The sequence below is a fragment of the Argentina silus genome (assembly GCF_951799395.1).
Source record: "Argentina silus genome assembly, chromosome: 5".
Lineage (NCBI taxonomy): Eukaryota > Metazoa > Chordata > Actinopteri > Argentiniformes > Argentinidae > Argentina > Argentina silus.
The window spans coordinates 20466838-20482023 of NC_139659.1; the positions used below are offsets into that span (position 1 = coordinate 20466838).

Sequence of the window (15186 nt, forward strand, 5' to 3'; positions counted from 1 at the left end):
ACAGCAGCCAAACAACCACGCTGTCATCTCTGGAGTGCAACAGAGAGAAGGAGAGGCACGGCCATTGTGACACAATTACAGCGTGGAGGAAAGAGGAGACAGTGGTCTGTGTGAGATGTCAGTGTTCAGAGAGGTTCATTCCAGGAGCGCTGTAATCCTGTCCTTCCTATCGGCCCCTCTCATCTCCTCCCTCTCCACGTCTTCACTCCTTTTATCTGGCCAGAGACAAACGCCCGGGCCCACATCCCCGAACCAGCCTCACGGAGCTGCAGAGATGGCATCGTGCCAACCACGCCACGCTACAGCAGACTCTGATACTGCAGAGTAGGGGGTGGGGGGAGGGGGGGGGGGGGGGGTTGGGGGTGTAGTTATTAATACTCTAATGTCTCTCTCTCCCGTTGGTAGCACAGCCGGGGTTTGTTGAGCATTGGCGGAGGGAGGGAGGGAGGGAGGGGAGGAAAGGGAGGGTAGCTAGCGGAGGTCAGCGTAGGGGACAGACGCTCAGACAGCAGCCTCAGCAGAACAGGCGCAGAGCTACGGAGAGCTGAGAGGGACATTATTTACCTCCCCGGCTGACAACAAGGGCTGCTGGAGGTCAGGGTCCCATCAAGGGCAGCACACACTCCAAAAACATGTTGGAGTTGAGATCCTCTTCGTTTGACGCACGAAATAGGGAGAAAAGACACAGTTACTAATAGACACCTGTATTTACGGCGCCGTGACCTCGCTCTGAACTGCTAGGGGTCAGGGACATGACACGCTGTCAAAATGGAGGGATACTTTTGCGCCCTGAATTTGACGTTCGAGGCCCTGAATCCCAAATGAACCCCTCCCCCCCTTAGGCACTGGTGGAGATCTGAAAGCGTTGGATAGGTGTGTGAGGAATGTGTTGCTTACTTACCTGTCCAATCCTCTCAGATCGACAGCGCTCTTATCAAACATCTCCTTTATGGCCCAGCTGAGTGTGGTTGAAACCAGTGCTGTTGATACTCCCAGCCCTTTGATACCTGCCGGCGTGACAGTTTTATATGACCCTGGCGTGAAGGGAAAGTTGCTGACACGGTGAAACTCGGCGGTCATGTGACCACACCTTGTGATTGCCGTCCGACAAAGGACTTTGGTATTGGTCAACAACAACTGATGAGAAAGACCTGACCTAGAAAAGAGAATTGAAGCTTGCAGTGCAATGCTGACTAGAGACGACCTGTAGGTTACCATTGCCCACAGTAGAGCAGCCTACACTTACAGGACCGATTACGGGACTGAAATAGGACAAGCAATCTGCGACCCAATGTAATCACATGTTATATTAACCCAGGCTAGAAGAGGGTACCAGGGGAAATTCTCCTCAGAACAGTTTCCCCCAGGGCCAGTTCTATTACAGACCTCTACGCTGATGGGACAGGCCCATTTGTTATTTAGTGGGACAGAACCGACAGAGTGAGCATGACCGGACAGGACATCCCTCACATTTACACACACCGCCACGGTGTTGATGGTTGTCATAGTATTTATTAGGAAGAACAGGGCTGTTGTTAGTATGAATCAGAGGACATCCAGCGGATGACAGTAACTCGCGGTGCTATTGGAGGAGATTTGTAAACAACAACAGATTAAGAAGTTCATACTAAGGCAGAGCAACATCAGTCAGTCCTATCCCTGCTGGCACATTGTACAGCGCTGACTAATTTGGTGCCGAGGTTGAATAAAGTCATTTAAATTGTCAACATTCTAGAGTGCTAATGGTGACGTTATTCACCAAAGATGCATTAATCACAATGCTTCATTTTGTAGCCAATCAAAGTGTTGTTGCTAGGTAAATACCACATAAAACGCTTGGTGAGTTAAGTTGTTAATGTTAGAGTCACAAGGATATGACATGCAATATCTACAGTATTTTGAATATTTTCTTTCTCTTTTTTTTCGCTTTGTTTATTCTCTAAACATATTTAACAGGCATGGCTGTTGATCCGAGTTATGAGAAATGAGACTTTGGTAATGACAGAAATATTGCCTTTGTAGATGATCTGCATTAGTGACTGTGTGTTTGGGAATGGAAACGTGCATGATTCTCACAGCATGCTTACTGGGAAGAAGACTTAACGTAGTGTGTACTAGTTAGTACACTACCTAGTGCCCTAATCCTGCCTGATGTCGACTATGTAGTGTGGTCTGTCATGATATGACAGTTTAGAACGCAAGCTCAGTGACGTTAGCATGCGCATGCCACTGCATTGAGAACGTTCCGTGCAGTAGTTCCTTGCGGATGGATACTTCTTTAATGCATTTTTAACGAACTCATGCATTCAATGAGTTTAGGTCATGTGATCACTGTCATAGTTGTGGTAAAATCATCCTAGCTTTCGTAAGTGATTTGTTAGACCCCAATAGAGATGAAATGACTGAAAATGTTACATTCTGTTCACACAAGCCATTTCATCTATAAGATTGTAGCCCTACTAAATGTTTCCTGTAAAATTGTCCTATACTATTTGTCGAAATAGTCATTATTCTAATATGTGCATAAGCGCCACTGTGTTTTTCAACATTCCATGTTCTAGCCTTAGAATCACCCCAGCAGCCATTTTGTGAGAAAGACTGTAGTTGTGAATTTAACGCCTCATGTGAAAAATACTGTTTTCTTTCTTTTTGCCACCATTCTGCACTGTCAGAACATCTTGGGATTGAATTTATGGGTATGGATCGTTCTCTCCTCCTAGTTTTCAGTTGTAGGACTAGATGCTTGAACCTCGCCCCCTAAACCTTGTCTCCAGCAAGTTCCCCTGCTAACAAAGGGATCATACAGCTATAACTCTTAGAACCACATGTATTACACAATAATAACATATGAATAACACATTTATGACAGTCGTTACCTACTAAGTCACATTACGCACATGTTAAGTTCACGTCTGTTACCTTGCTATCTAGCCTCAAAGTTTGAATTCTAATGAAAAGTAACATTTTTTATTTTATTGCACACACCTTAATTTATGAATGTTTTGCAGACCAGATGTACAGTACCAAACACAGATCCAAGATCAGGTCCTGATATTAAAGTCATAAACCACATCAAACGTAGACAAAAATCAGAGTTACTGTCTCCTATATCTTATTCGCCTGTGTCAGACACACACATCAGAGTCGAGTGTAGTGTGGTTATGCTGTATGTTCAGATCCCTTTCAGTCTTTTGCTTTGCCTTTACCTCTACCTGTGCATCTCCCTCCATCCCTCCATCCCTCCATCGATCCCCTCCCTCTGTTTCTACCTGTGTTTAGCATGTCCAGACAGATATACTGACAACCCCCCAACCGTACGCTACGCCCCCCCCCCCCCCCATCTCATCTTGTCCTTCCTGTCTTCCTATAACCTCCTCTACCATGTATTTGTGTGTTTGTATGTGCCTCCTCCTCCTCTCGTGACATCATCTCATCGTCTCTCCCTTCCCTGTCTGTCAGAGTGGTGCCAGTGTGTTGTGTATCATATCTTTTAAATGATGGATGATGCTAACTCATGCCAACAATTGACAAATGATTGTTTTCATTTAAAAGATGTATTGTATTGTAGCATTGCTTGTTCACGGGGTACCTGACATTTGGACAAACAGCCCAACTGTTTTTTTCAGGAACGATACAATCATGCAATTCCCTTTATGGCTTTAACTAGACGTGGGCTAACAGATGATCTTTAAAGGCTAAAGGCATAGCGGTAGAGGCAGAAATCAGAGGACGGGCTCATTGTAATGCATCTGAGTTTGATACCATTCTTCATTCCATTACAATGAGCCCGTCCTCTGATTTCTGCCACCACAAACCTCCACGGAAGCAGTCTCTAGACTAACCCTAACCCTAACCCTAACCCATACAAGCTTACTAAACTTTAATGAGCCATTATCACCATCTAAACAACCCTTTAGGTTCAACAGTGCTATTATTCCAAGTGTTAGGCCCTGTGAACAAACAATGTTGCTCTGTTTGCAATATTAGGACCTTAACATTGTTCTGTGGGATTGATTTTAACTGTGTGATGATGAATGTCAATGTCATAAAAACATGTGTGTGTATTAATACAGTAACACGAGGGCTGGTCATGTATGCACTGCAGACAGAATCTATCATTCTGTCATATTTGTGCGTAGTCATGGTTCCTGAGTCCTTGAGCTAACACTAGCATCCCCCCCCCTGTCCCCCCCGGTCTCAGCATAGCTGCCCCCTCAGATCAATGCCCTATTAGATTACCCTCCTGTTCTCCATAACAACCAATAATCACACACTAATACCATGGATCATTACGTTCTGTTTGTCTTAGTCGATGTGTATAACCTTTCATCTCAAACACACTGGTGGCGCTCTATTCTACAGACTCAGCTCCTATTTACCTAATGTCTGCTTACTGAAATGATTTGTTAATGATCAGTACTTTTGTAGTACTTGCTTGATATAATTATGAATAACTGGTGCTGTTATGGTGCTTGGTAGACAAAGTGCTTGCTTTAATAAATCTCCCAAAAAAGAAACCAAAAAGACTTATATTACAATTTGACCATGTAATGTACAATTTAAGTTTATAGTAGGTAAATACAGCAGACTGAAAATTGAGCGTAACCAACTGTGTTTGTCTGTGTTGGATGCAGGTGTGTGTGTGTGTGTGTGTGTGTGTGTGTGTGTGTGTGTGTTGCAGACGTGTGTGTGTGTGTGTGTGTGTGTGTGTGTGTGTGTGTGTGTGCGTGTGTGTGTTACATGTGCCAGTCGTGTGTAGCTGTGGTTGCATGTGGTGGAGTTTTAAGAATGCGTTGTGCTCTCTTCCAGAAGCAGAGGAGCTCTATCAGAAACGCGTATTAACAATAGCAGGGATCTGCATTGCCCTCCTTGTGGTTGGAATCATGTGTGTGGTTGCCTACTGCAAAACAAAGTAATTCAAACGTTACATTTCTACCCTAAACCCTCAAATCTATTTATCTATATATCTATTCTATCTATCTATAAATCAGTAAACTGTACTAAATGAGATATTTTGTACATTCCTAACCGATTAGAAAAGACTTGAATATTTATTGTCGTCAATCACAACATCAGATGTCAACCTAAGATGAAATTTGATTGGGTACATGGTGGTCCGTCTGATTGTTGATTGACTGGTCAAATGACGTGTCAGCTAATGAACAGTGTTGTCTGTGTGTAAACAGGAAGCAGAGGAAAAAGCTCCATGATCGCCTGAGGCAGTCTCTCAGGCAGGAGAGGAATAACATGGCCAGTATGGCTAACGGACCCCACCTCCCCAACCCCCCCCTGGAGAATGTTCAGCTTGTCAATGTGAGTACCTGGAGCACTGCTGGACCTCTACCAGGGGAGGCTGGTGGAGGTAGACATCGGAGGACGGGCTCATTGTAATGCATTGAATGGAATGAGGAATGGTATCAAACAAAACATATATACTGTACTCTAACACTAACTTTGCAATAGTTTCAGTAGTTTCAGCACAGAGCCGGTTTGCTGAATTTAGAGTATGCCAAGTCCTAGATTAAAAACAGCCTTCAATGGAGAAAGTGACGAAATCCATTGACGGCAGGATTTAGTCCAGGATTTGGCCTAATCTGAGTCTTGTACCCTCCTCATAAAGTGTCATTATTCTGCACAATGAAACCAAGTGTTTGCTGCTGCAATGTGTCATTGTTGCTGATTGATTCCCTGTTCTTCTTGTTTCCAGCAATATGTGAATAAAAATGCAATGCCTACTCAGCATGTTCTAGAGAAGGAAACAGAGACCTCCTTCTCCACAAGCCAGTACACATCATCAACGCACCCATCCACCACTGTCACCCACACCTCCAGCCAAAGGTAATCTATCCCAGATCCCAGCTGACGCAGAGCTTTTCACAATCCAGCCAAAGGTAGTCAATCACAGATCGTACGGTAAATGACACAGCGCTTTCACCTACAGCCAAGGGTAGTCAACCATAGATCCTTGATGAAAGAAAGCACTTTCTCGTCCAGTCAAAGGTCGTCAATTCTAGAGCCGAAATGAGAGCTTTGCTTTTTTCACTTCCAGCCAAAAGTAATCAATCACAGATAGTGTATGGCTGAGAGCTCCCACCAAAGGTAATCAATACTGCACTGTAGAGCCTAAATGATACTGTGTTTATGATGATACTGATTTTTGAGCGTTTTATCCGCTTTTGGAAAGTCCACCAGAGGGGAGGCTGGTGGAGGTAGAAGTTGGAGGACGGGCTCATTGTAATGCATGGAATGGAATGAGGAATGAGGTATCAGAGTTTGATACTATTCCTCATTCCATCCCATGCATTACAATGAGCCCGTCCTCCAACTTCAACCTCAACCAGCCTCCCCTGGTCCACTACCTTTAGAAAGGGCTGACTCTGGGGGGCGCTTAGTGGCGTAGCACACTAATGCGCTTACCACGTAATCGCAAGGTTCCTGGTTCGATTCCGTCCCTCGACGTACCTTGCATGTCATCCCTCCTCTCTCTCTCCCATTGTTCCTGTTAGTCTCATTGTTACTGTCTCTATCTCAATAAAGCAGAAATGCCCTAAAAACATATTTAAGAAAAAAAGGGCTGGGCTTGACAGAGATGCTGGAGCTCGTGTCTCTAAGATAAAGAACTATTATATAACGTCTTCTGTTCTGTTTGTCCCAGCGTGTCAGATCTGTCAGGACACATTAGCAGTCGCTGCTCTGTGATCGTTTAATCTGTCCTGCCTCGCTTCTCCTTCAACCTACGCTTCTCTTCCCTCTTCCTCTGTCTCTCTCTCTCTCTTCTCTCTCCCCCGCCTCCCCCCTTCTCTTCCCTCCTCCTCTGTCTCTCTCTCTCTCTTCTCTCTCCCCCGCCTCCCCCCTTCTCTTCCCTCCTCCTCTCTCTCTCTCTCTCTCTCTCTCTCTTCTCTCTCCCCCCGCTTCCCCCCTTCTCCTCTCTCCCCTCTCCACCTATGAGGGGGTTTAGAGGAGTGAATCCATGTGAATCCTGTCTCAGTCAGTCTGCCGAAATTAAGGAAGTAATTATCACCTGTCTTGTCTAGATACACAATCGCCACAAATCACTTCAGTCACTCCCTCTCTGACAGCCTCTGGGTTCAGCTGAAAGCCCCTCTAGGCCGGTTGTAACGTTATACTGTCTGCGCTCACACAACTGCAGTGGGCAGGCTAGTCTAGACTTGGGTTAGCGCTCCAACTGGTTTAGCTCGGGCAGGCTAGCACAGTCTTGAGGCGGACAGGAGACCCGGGCTCAAACCCAGTCAGTACACCAGTGGAGGCTGGTGGAGGTAGAAATAGGAGGACGAGCTCATCGTGATACATGGAACTGAATGAGGAAATGATTACGATGAGCCCGTCCTCCGATTTCTACCTCCATCAGCCTCCCCTGGGATACACTGCCCTTTTTTCAGTCCACACTTCCAGCTGACATCATTGTCGGAGCTGAACGGTCTTGGCCCATTCAGTAACGACCCCGTCCCCCTCCTCTGTCCCGTCAGCTGGAGTAACGGCCGCAGCGACAGCATCCTCTCCGACGGCGAGAACCGCCACGCCACGCCCAGCCAGAGAGGCCGTCTCAACGGGACGGGCGGGGCCTGGGATGCGACTGGCTACCAGAGGCACCACAGAGACACGCCCGACTCCTACAGGGACTCACCCTACAGCGAGAGGTAGGACACACACACACACACACACACACACACACACACACACACAAACAAAATGTGCCGACATACAGTACACACACATGCACACACACATACACACGCAAAAAACACACACAAACAAAACGTGCCGACATACAGTACACACACACACACATGCACACACACGCGCATACATATACACAAACGCGTGTACACACACACACACACACACAAACAAAATGTGCCGACATACAGTACACACACATGCACACACACATACACACGCAAAAAACACACACAAACAAAACGTGCCAACCTACAGTACACACACATGCACACACACATGCGCATACATATACACAAACGCGTGTACACACACACATACACACACACACACACACACACAATACTTTATAACAATCCCCTCTAGTCCAGTGATGCAATGGAAGGGCCATTACATGATGAATGACTCTGTCAGCCTGACTCACCTAAATGACCAGTCTCAGATTCAGAGGTGTCCATTTAAAAACAGCTTACATTTAGAACCATTAGAGGCATTCATCATTCATGTGTTCCACAGAAGAACACACAACATGCTACTTCAGCAATATCACAGTCCAAGATTTATGGCATTTACGTCACGTTATTTATCTTTTCTCTTCATAGGAATACATTGTTTTATCAGACGTTAGACGTTCGGTGACCAAGGAGATATTTACAGTGCTGTCCTATATTTAGGCTGCCTCTGGAGCCAAGGCAAATGGACGAGGACGTCACCAGTACTTTTTCTACTGCTTCGCAAGTCCCTGCGTGTAGCTAGTCTAGTCTGAGTCTACAGGCTGACAAACAGGCGGGCAGGCAGGAAGGCAGGCAGACACTACAATCTCTGTATGGCTCTAGTCCTCTAGTCCCATGACAGTATCTGTATGGTTCTAGTCCCACTACAATCTCTGTTCTAGTCCCACTACAATCTCTGTTCTAGTCCCACTCCAGTCTATCTTGTGATAAACTAGCGGTATCTCTATAGAGACTAGTAGAGCCATAGTGACTAGTGATCCTGGTTAACAGATAGGTGTGTGTTCTGTGTTGTCTCTGTCAGGTACGTGTCAGCCATGACGACCCCCACCCGTCTGGCTCCTGTCACCCCGGGGTCCCCCCCCTCGGAGACCTCGGCTCCCCTGTCCAGCCTGGCCACCTCCGTCCCCTCTGTGGCCGTCAGCCCCTCGGGCGAGGAAGAGCGCCCCCTGCTGTTCTCCACCCCGCCACGTCCTCGCGACCACAAGCCGGCACGCCACCAGGACCCCCACAGCAACAGTAAGAGGAACTCGGCCCACTACAACCAGGGCCTAGACGCCCCCTCCCCCTCCCCCCCGCCCTCCCCCCTGAGGATAGTGGAGGACGACGACTACGAGACCACGCAGGAGTACGAGCCCGCCCCCGCCACGGCCACAGCCACAGCCACTAATGTAGCGCGGCCCCCTGCCCCCCCGCAGAACTTCCCTCAGAACCTCATTGCCACCAACACAAACAACAACAACGGCCACGGGGCCAAAAGAACAAAGCCCAACGGCCTCGTGGTGGGCCACAAAATGGAGTCCGACAGTGACATCATCATCTGCGGCGGTGGTGGTGGTGGCGGCGGCGGCGGCGGTGGGATCTCGGAGGAGCGGAGCAGCTCGGAGAGCGAGACGGAGGATGAGCGCGTGGGAGAGGACACGCCCTTCCTGAGCATGCTGAACCCCCTGGCGGTGGTTGGCATGGAAACGGGGTCGGCCTCGTCCTCTGCGGTGGCGGGGGCGGGGCTCAGGGACAGCAGCAGGACTAACGCAGGGCTCCGCCTCTCTCCGCAGGATGACATCACCACCAGGCTGTCCAGTGTCATCGCCAACCAAGATCCTATTGCTGTATAAAGTTGAGAAATTTAAAATGACTTATCGCTTAGAAAAATATTGTACTTATGTCAGATAAAACAAAAGAGTCACTACTGAACGTTTATTTTCTATAAATTAAGTATTTGAGAGGGGAGGGGGAAAAGATGAATTTTAAAAATGAATAAAAAACTTTTATTTTAGCGAAGTAGTGAATAAAGTCTTTTTTATAAATAATTACGAAAGAGAAAAAAAACGTGTACAAATGTGTTCATGTCTTGGAAAGAAGTGCCATACACTAGTATGTAGCAGAATGGTTCACAGTATTTCAATGGAGATAAAAAAAAAAATATCAAAGGTGCCTTTCGTTTCTGTTTGGTGTGCTTAAGGGAAATACTGCAGTCTGACTCCATCTGGGCCATATATTCATGACTTTCATCCTGCTATAGTCGACTACTGTTGACTATTGTTGACAAAAAAAAAAAAGCTTTGGCACACCTGAGGTATAGTCTCTTTGCAACAGGTGCGTAGGAGAAAACAGATTTAGAGTAGAACAATAAAAAGGAATACAGACCTAGATGTTAAAATAGATGTTCAGTTGCAAGCAGAGACATCCTGCTGTTGTTAACATCACTACTGGACTCAACTAGAACAGAACTAACCGCCCACCAGCACTCTGTATCCATACAGTAACAACAAACAGTGATACCCTCACTGCTGCATCCATACAATACCGCAGTACAGTACCACAGTACAGTACCACAGTACAGTACCAGAGTACTCATGAAGCTGTGTTCTAGTGCATGCTAATTTCACCTCATCTAAAACAGTAATATTGAATCCATGGCAACTATGAAGAGAGGTACATACAAACAACTAAGTATTTAATGCTTATATATATATATATAAATGTGCAGTCGTTGGCGCAAAAAAATCAAAATTTGTTTTCTGTTTTAAGAGTTAAACCTGGAAATAGGTTGTAAATGATGTTGTCACAATGAGATGATCAAGAGACTGAGGTTAAAGTAAAGTTTGGTTTGATTCGGTGTCACTGGAGTGTTTGATTTTGTGAATTCCATTATTTGATTTCCTATTGTTGAATTAATCCACTGCATCTATCTTTGATTTATGATATCTTGTTCTTCAAGAGTCTGATTTGTTATTATTTTCAGTTATCTCTTGTAAAGCAATATACCGTTATCAAGATTCTTCCTGTCAATATAGTTGCATCTCATAAATTGCTAATCAAAATGGCGGAGATAACTGTGGAGATACTGAATGAATGATTGAATATATGGCTCACGGGGTTGGTCTTTCAACCAACACAACCAAGGCTTCCTGAGTAATGCATTGTGGGGGAATCAAAAATACAGCACCATGTTGAAATAAGGTAGATAGCCTTTTTATTTGTTCAGCTGTGGTTGTTTTGTATGTTAGTCAAGTTCAGCATTTTTGTCCTTTCAAAACTCACGTACAAAATGTTACATTATCCAAAGTGTTCTTTTGTGTTCATACAGTACATATTTGTTTTCAACGGTCTCTTTTGTGTTAGTATGTAAAGTTATCTGTGTAATATCATCAAACATTAACCTATTTTATTATATGATATTTATGTTATATCCCAAGGATACGTCAAGCGGTCATGCTACAGTAGACATGAATCACAGGAGACATGGTAAACAAAACAAAAAAACTAAACAAAAAAGAAAGGAAGAAATTAACTCATGGCTTGCCGTAGACTGTCACCAATCATTTGTCACAAGAATAAATAACAATATACATTTTCTTAACCATCACTTGTGGGGGCTTCATAACCAAACTGTTGAGATTCAGTGTTTTTTCAGAATGGTAACTTCCTCATAAAAATCAATCTTCAATCTTACTACAATCTGCTTGTTGCTAGCGGTGGCATGACTCTATGGTATGTAGTCCTATTTTTGCCCCTTACGTTTTACAGTTGTAATAATGATGGCCCGTTGAAAATTGGATCAACAGATTTTTTTTGTATTTATATTTATTTATTTATTTATTGTTTATTTATTGTTTTGGGCCTTATGTTATCTTTTAATTACAGATTCTATATTTTAATCAGTGTTTTATATATTTGGTTGGTATATATATTTGAAAAGATTTAGAACTTTTATCTTTTGTATGCATTGTGTTTTCTCTGTCCCTTTATGCCTTGTCTTCAATATGGGGTCCAACTTCTCTTCGCCTCTACGCATTGGTAACCGCTCTGTTATTCAACAATATAAATAAATTCAAATCAGAAAATGATGCACAAGTACTTTGAGTGTGCTTACGCTGTGATGATTGATTACGCTATGGTCAGAATCTAAAATAAGGCACATCTCAAATGACACCCTCCATTATAGTGCACTTGTTTTGTCCAGAGGCCATTTAGCAATACGGTCTGTGACCTTTGAGGTTCATTTATGCTTTGTCGATCAACTGCCGGTCGACAGAAATTGCGTCTAGTCGACACTTTTGTCACCAAGGGATGTGGCGGACCTCCTGAACTATCGGATGTCGCTGACGTCGTCACAGATACTTTATGACATGGCGAGTGTCACTTCGTTTTTGACTAGCGACGATAAGTCGATCGACACATATATTGAAAAGCTTAAAGCAGCCTTCATGTGGCTCCAATCAAAAGCAGTAAACTAACTACATGGAGAATTTTTAGGGTGTCATTTGAGATGTAGCCAGTTATCTCATGTGTGGATGGATCTCAGATTGACATACCCCATGATGCATTGCTTCCAATCCAAGGTGTTTTTCATTTGTGATAATACCCCATAAAAACCTTGACTACTTTTGGTTTTTGATTAAAACGTTCAACCGATGTTTTGCAATTGAGCTTCACCAAAAAAAAACTCTAGGGGCCGGTTCCCCTGAGATGAATCCAGATCCCAGACTGAACATGATCTTTAATGGAGATGTTCTGCTGACTAGTGTGGTTTAGTCTGTGTCTGGGATACTGCACCTATACCTGATATCTGTTTGGAATCACTTCTTTTAGTTTCTCTATAGTTCCGTTCCAGCTCACTGACGGAGTTTCACATGAAACAAGGCTTGTTTCAGAAACAGTTATCAGGTCACTCTGTTGGTTTCAGTGTACGTGTGCGGGCATGTCCTACTCTCCCAACCCTCTCCCCCCACCCCGCCCCGCCCCGCCCTGCCCCCCATCCCCCCATCCCCTCATCCCCCTTCCTGTACCTTGCGTAGGTTGTCAGGCTACATTCCTCTCATACTTCCCTCTTGATGTAACCCACTGATTCCTGGCTGTGTGTGTGTGTGTGTGTGTGTGTGTGTGTGTGTGTGTGTTCCATTCCATACAATGAGCCCCTCCTCCGATTTCTACCTCCACCAGCCTCCACTGGTCTTGTACTGTACTATAGGTTAAAGGGATAGTTCTCTTTTTTCAAGTTTTACCTTAATGTAGACTTACTGTGTCTGGTGTTGTCGATTCATCCAAACAATATTTTTATTAATTGGGAAGTCAATTAGCAATGTCCAGTATCTTCTAATTAGCACTAGAACATAGTGTCATTTATGACAGGTACAATGATGATGATGATGTTTTTCCATGATGGCGGCTAAACTTTCTTCAATCCTGGAAGCTGTAGAATAACCTGCTGGTGTTGATGGATAGATTCTATCGTTGCCGGGGTAACTTACAAAATGCACAGTTTGACAGCTGTGTTCCAGTGAGTGGTCAGAGAATGGGGCCTACACAGAGTCTGCAGTTGTGAAGACATAATACACACACGCACGCACGCACACACACACACACACACACACCCACACACACACACAAACGCGCACACACCCACACACACACACACACAAACGCACAAGCACACAAAGGTTGATCATCACTTCAGATTCTATATGATGGCTAATGTGGAAAGCTGAGGTGGGTAAAAAGACATCTAATATGCGGATTTAGCCTGTGAGACAGAGCATATCCCTCTAACACTTCCTCTACCTCAAAAACAATACACACACACACACACACACACACACACACATACATGTTACAGCACAGCATCAGCATAAGACTTACCTGAAAAATGTTAGTTGTGCTGTGAAAGGACTCCCCCTAAGCACCAATGTAAGACATGAAACATTCAAAGTAAATGTTTAACGATGTTTAACAACCATGCTGAGAGGCAAGGTAGGTTCTAAGAATAGCTGGAAAGCAGCGGAGGTAGAAATCAGAGGACAGACTCATTGTAATGCATGGAATGGAATGAGGAACGGTATCAAACACACACTTTGCATTACAATGAGCCCGTCCTCCGATTTCTACCTCCACCAGCCTCCCCTGCTGTTGCCACACACTCAGAGAAGTGTGAAGGATGGATGTGGTTCGTTTTCTGCCTCAGCTCAGCTCAGACAGTAAACGAGACTGTGTCGGGCACTGAGCGACAGTTAGAGGACGGAAATAAAGCATTTCTCTTCTACTCCACCTGAATTTCCCCCTGGGATAAATAAAGTTTCTATCTATCGATCTATCTATCTACTCCAACAGTTTCTACGTTCCCCAGCTTTAGTCCCCGCACAGGTGAGCGGACATATTTAACATAACGACTACCTTCACGTCTTGTAGCCTACTGTATGTCTCCTGCATATTATATATACATACAGTACGAGTCAAAAGTTTGGACACAAACTTGCCAAGAGTGTGCAAAGCTGTCATCAAAGCAAAACGTGGCTACTTTGAAGAATCTAAAATATAAACCATATTCTGGTTTGTTTAACACTTTTTTGTTTACTACATAATTCCATATGTGTTCCTTCATAGTTTTGATGTCTTCAACATTAATCTACAATGTAGAAAATAATAAAAAAATAAAATAAAGAAAAACCATTGAATGAGAAGGTGTGTCCAAACTTTTGACTGGTACTATATATATATATATATACATCGGGTTGCATTATTCACAATTGTGAATATTACGTGAACGCAAATAGCAACAAGTGAGTACTTAAGAGCTGCAGAGTGTAAACTGAATATTTAACTTCCGCTGAAATGCCATGTCTCTACTCCCTAGCTAGTCTGTGTTGACACAGTTGAATATCCACGCTAGATGACCTTTCAGAGCGCATGCTCCATTCCTACGATGGTGGCGCCACTGGGACCCGCGATGGGCCTGGACCAGATGTTCTGGTGGTGCCGCATCATCCCAGTCTTGGCAGTCGGTCTCCAAACTGACGGTAGGAGAAGCTCTGGGGATTCTTAGAAACAGAAGTTTAACCTTTAACGATGGCTAAGTGCAGCTAAACCGGGTAAATGTTTTCATCTATTAATGAGTCATGTTGTTCTGCAGTATCAGGGCGTGCATTCAGAAGACATGTAGTTGTTGTCTACCCAACCAGCCGGAGAGTTCCTCCCCCGCCCGGCCCCGCCCCGCCCCACACACAAACAATCTCATGCTTTTCAGAAATGTCAGCGATGAATTCAGTTGGATGAATTCATCTGAGACTGTTGTTTCATTCTCGGCTTATTTTAGGAAGTTGTTGTAGATACGGCAACGATGACACTCCTACCATCTGATTGTCAGGTCCTCACACAGAAGAGAAACACGCCATTCCAGAATGCTTTTTTTTTATTTTTTGTATCTGTTCTAGAATGCTTCCGACGCCTGACAACTTGAGGAAGGATGGCTGAAGTTCTT

At 44.6% G+C, this 15186-nt stretch overlaps 1 protein-coding gene across 3 annotated transcripts in view; it reads left to right on the top strand.

Moving 5' to 3' along the window:
* The window catches only part of nrg1 (neuregulin 1), a 70736-nt gene extending 58957 nt beyond the window's left edge, over positions 1-11779 (top strand). For 2 of the 3 annotated variants that reach the window (XM_083670628.1, XM_083670626.1), the window contains 5 exons: positions 4810-4912; positions 5187-5313; positions 5708-5838; positions 7488-7658; positions 8734-11779. In XM_083670628.1, the coding sequence (XP_083526754.1) occupies positions 4810-4912; positions 5187-5313; positions 5708-5838; positions 7488-7658; positions 8734-9544 (1343 nt within the window). In that variant the 3' untranslated portion in view covers positions 9545-11779. The remainder of the gene's footprint in view (positions 1-4809; positions 4913-5186; positions 5314-5707; positions 5839-7487; positions 7659-8733) is intronic. The other variant, XM_083670627.1, reaches the window with a different exon arrangement.
* The last annotated feature ends 3407 nt before the right edge of the window (positions 11780-15186 follow it).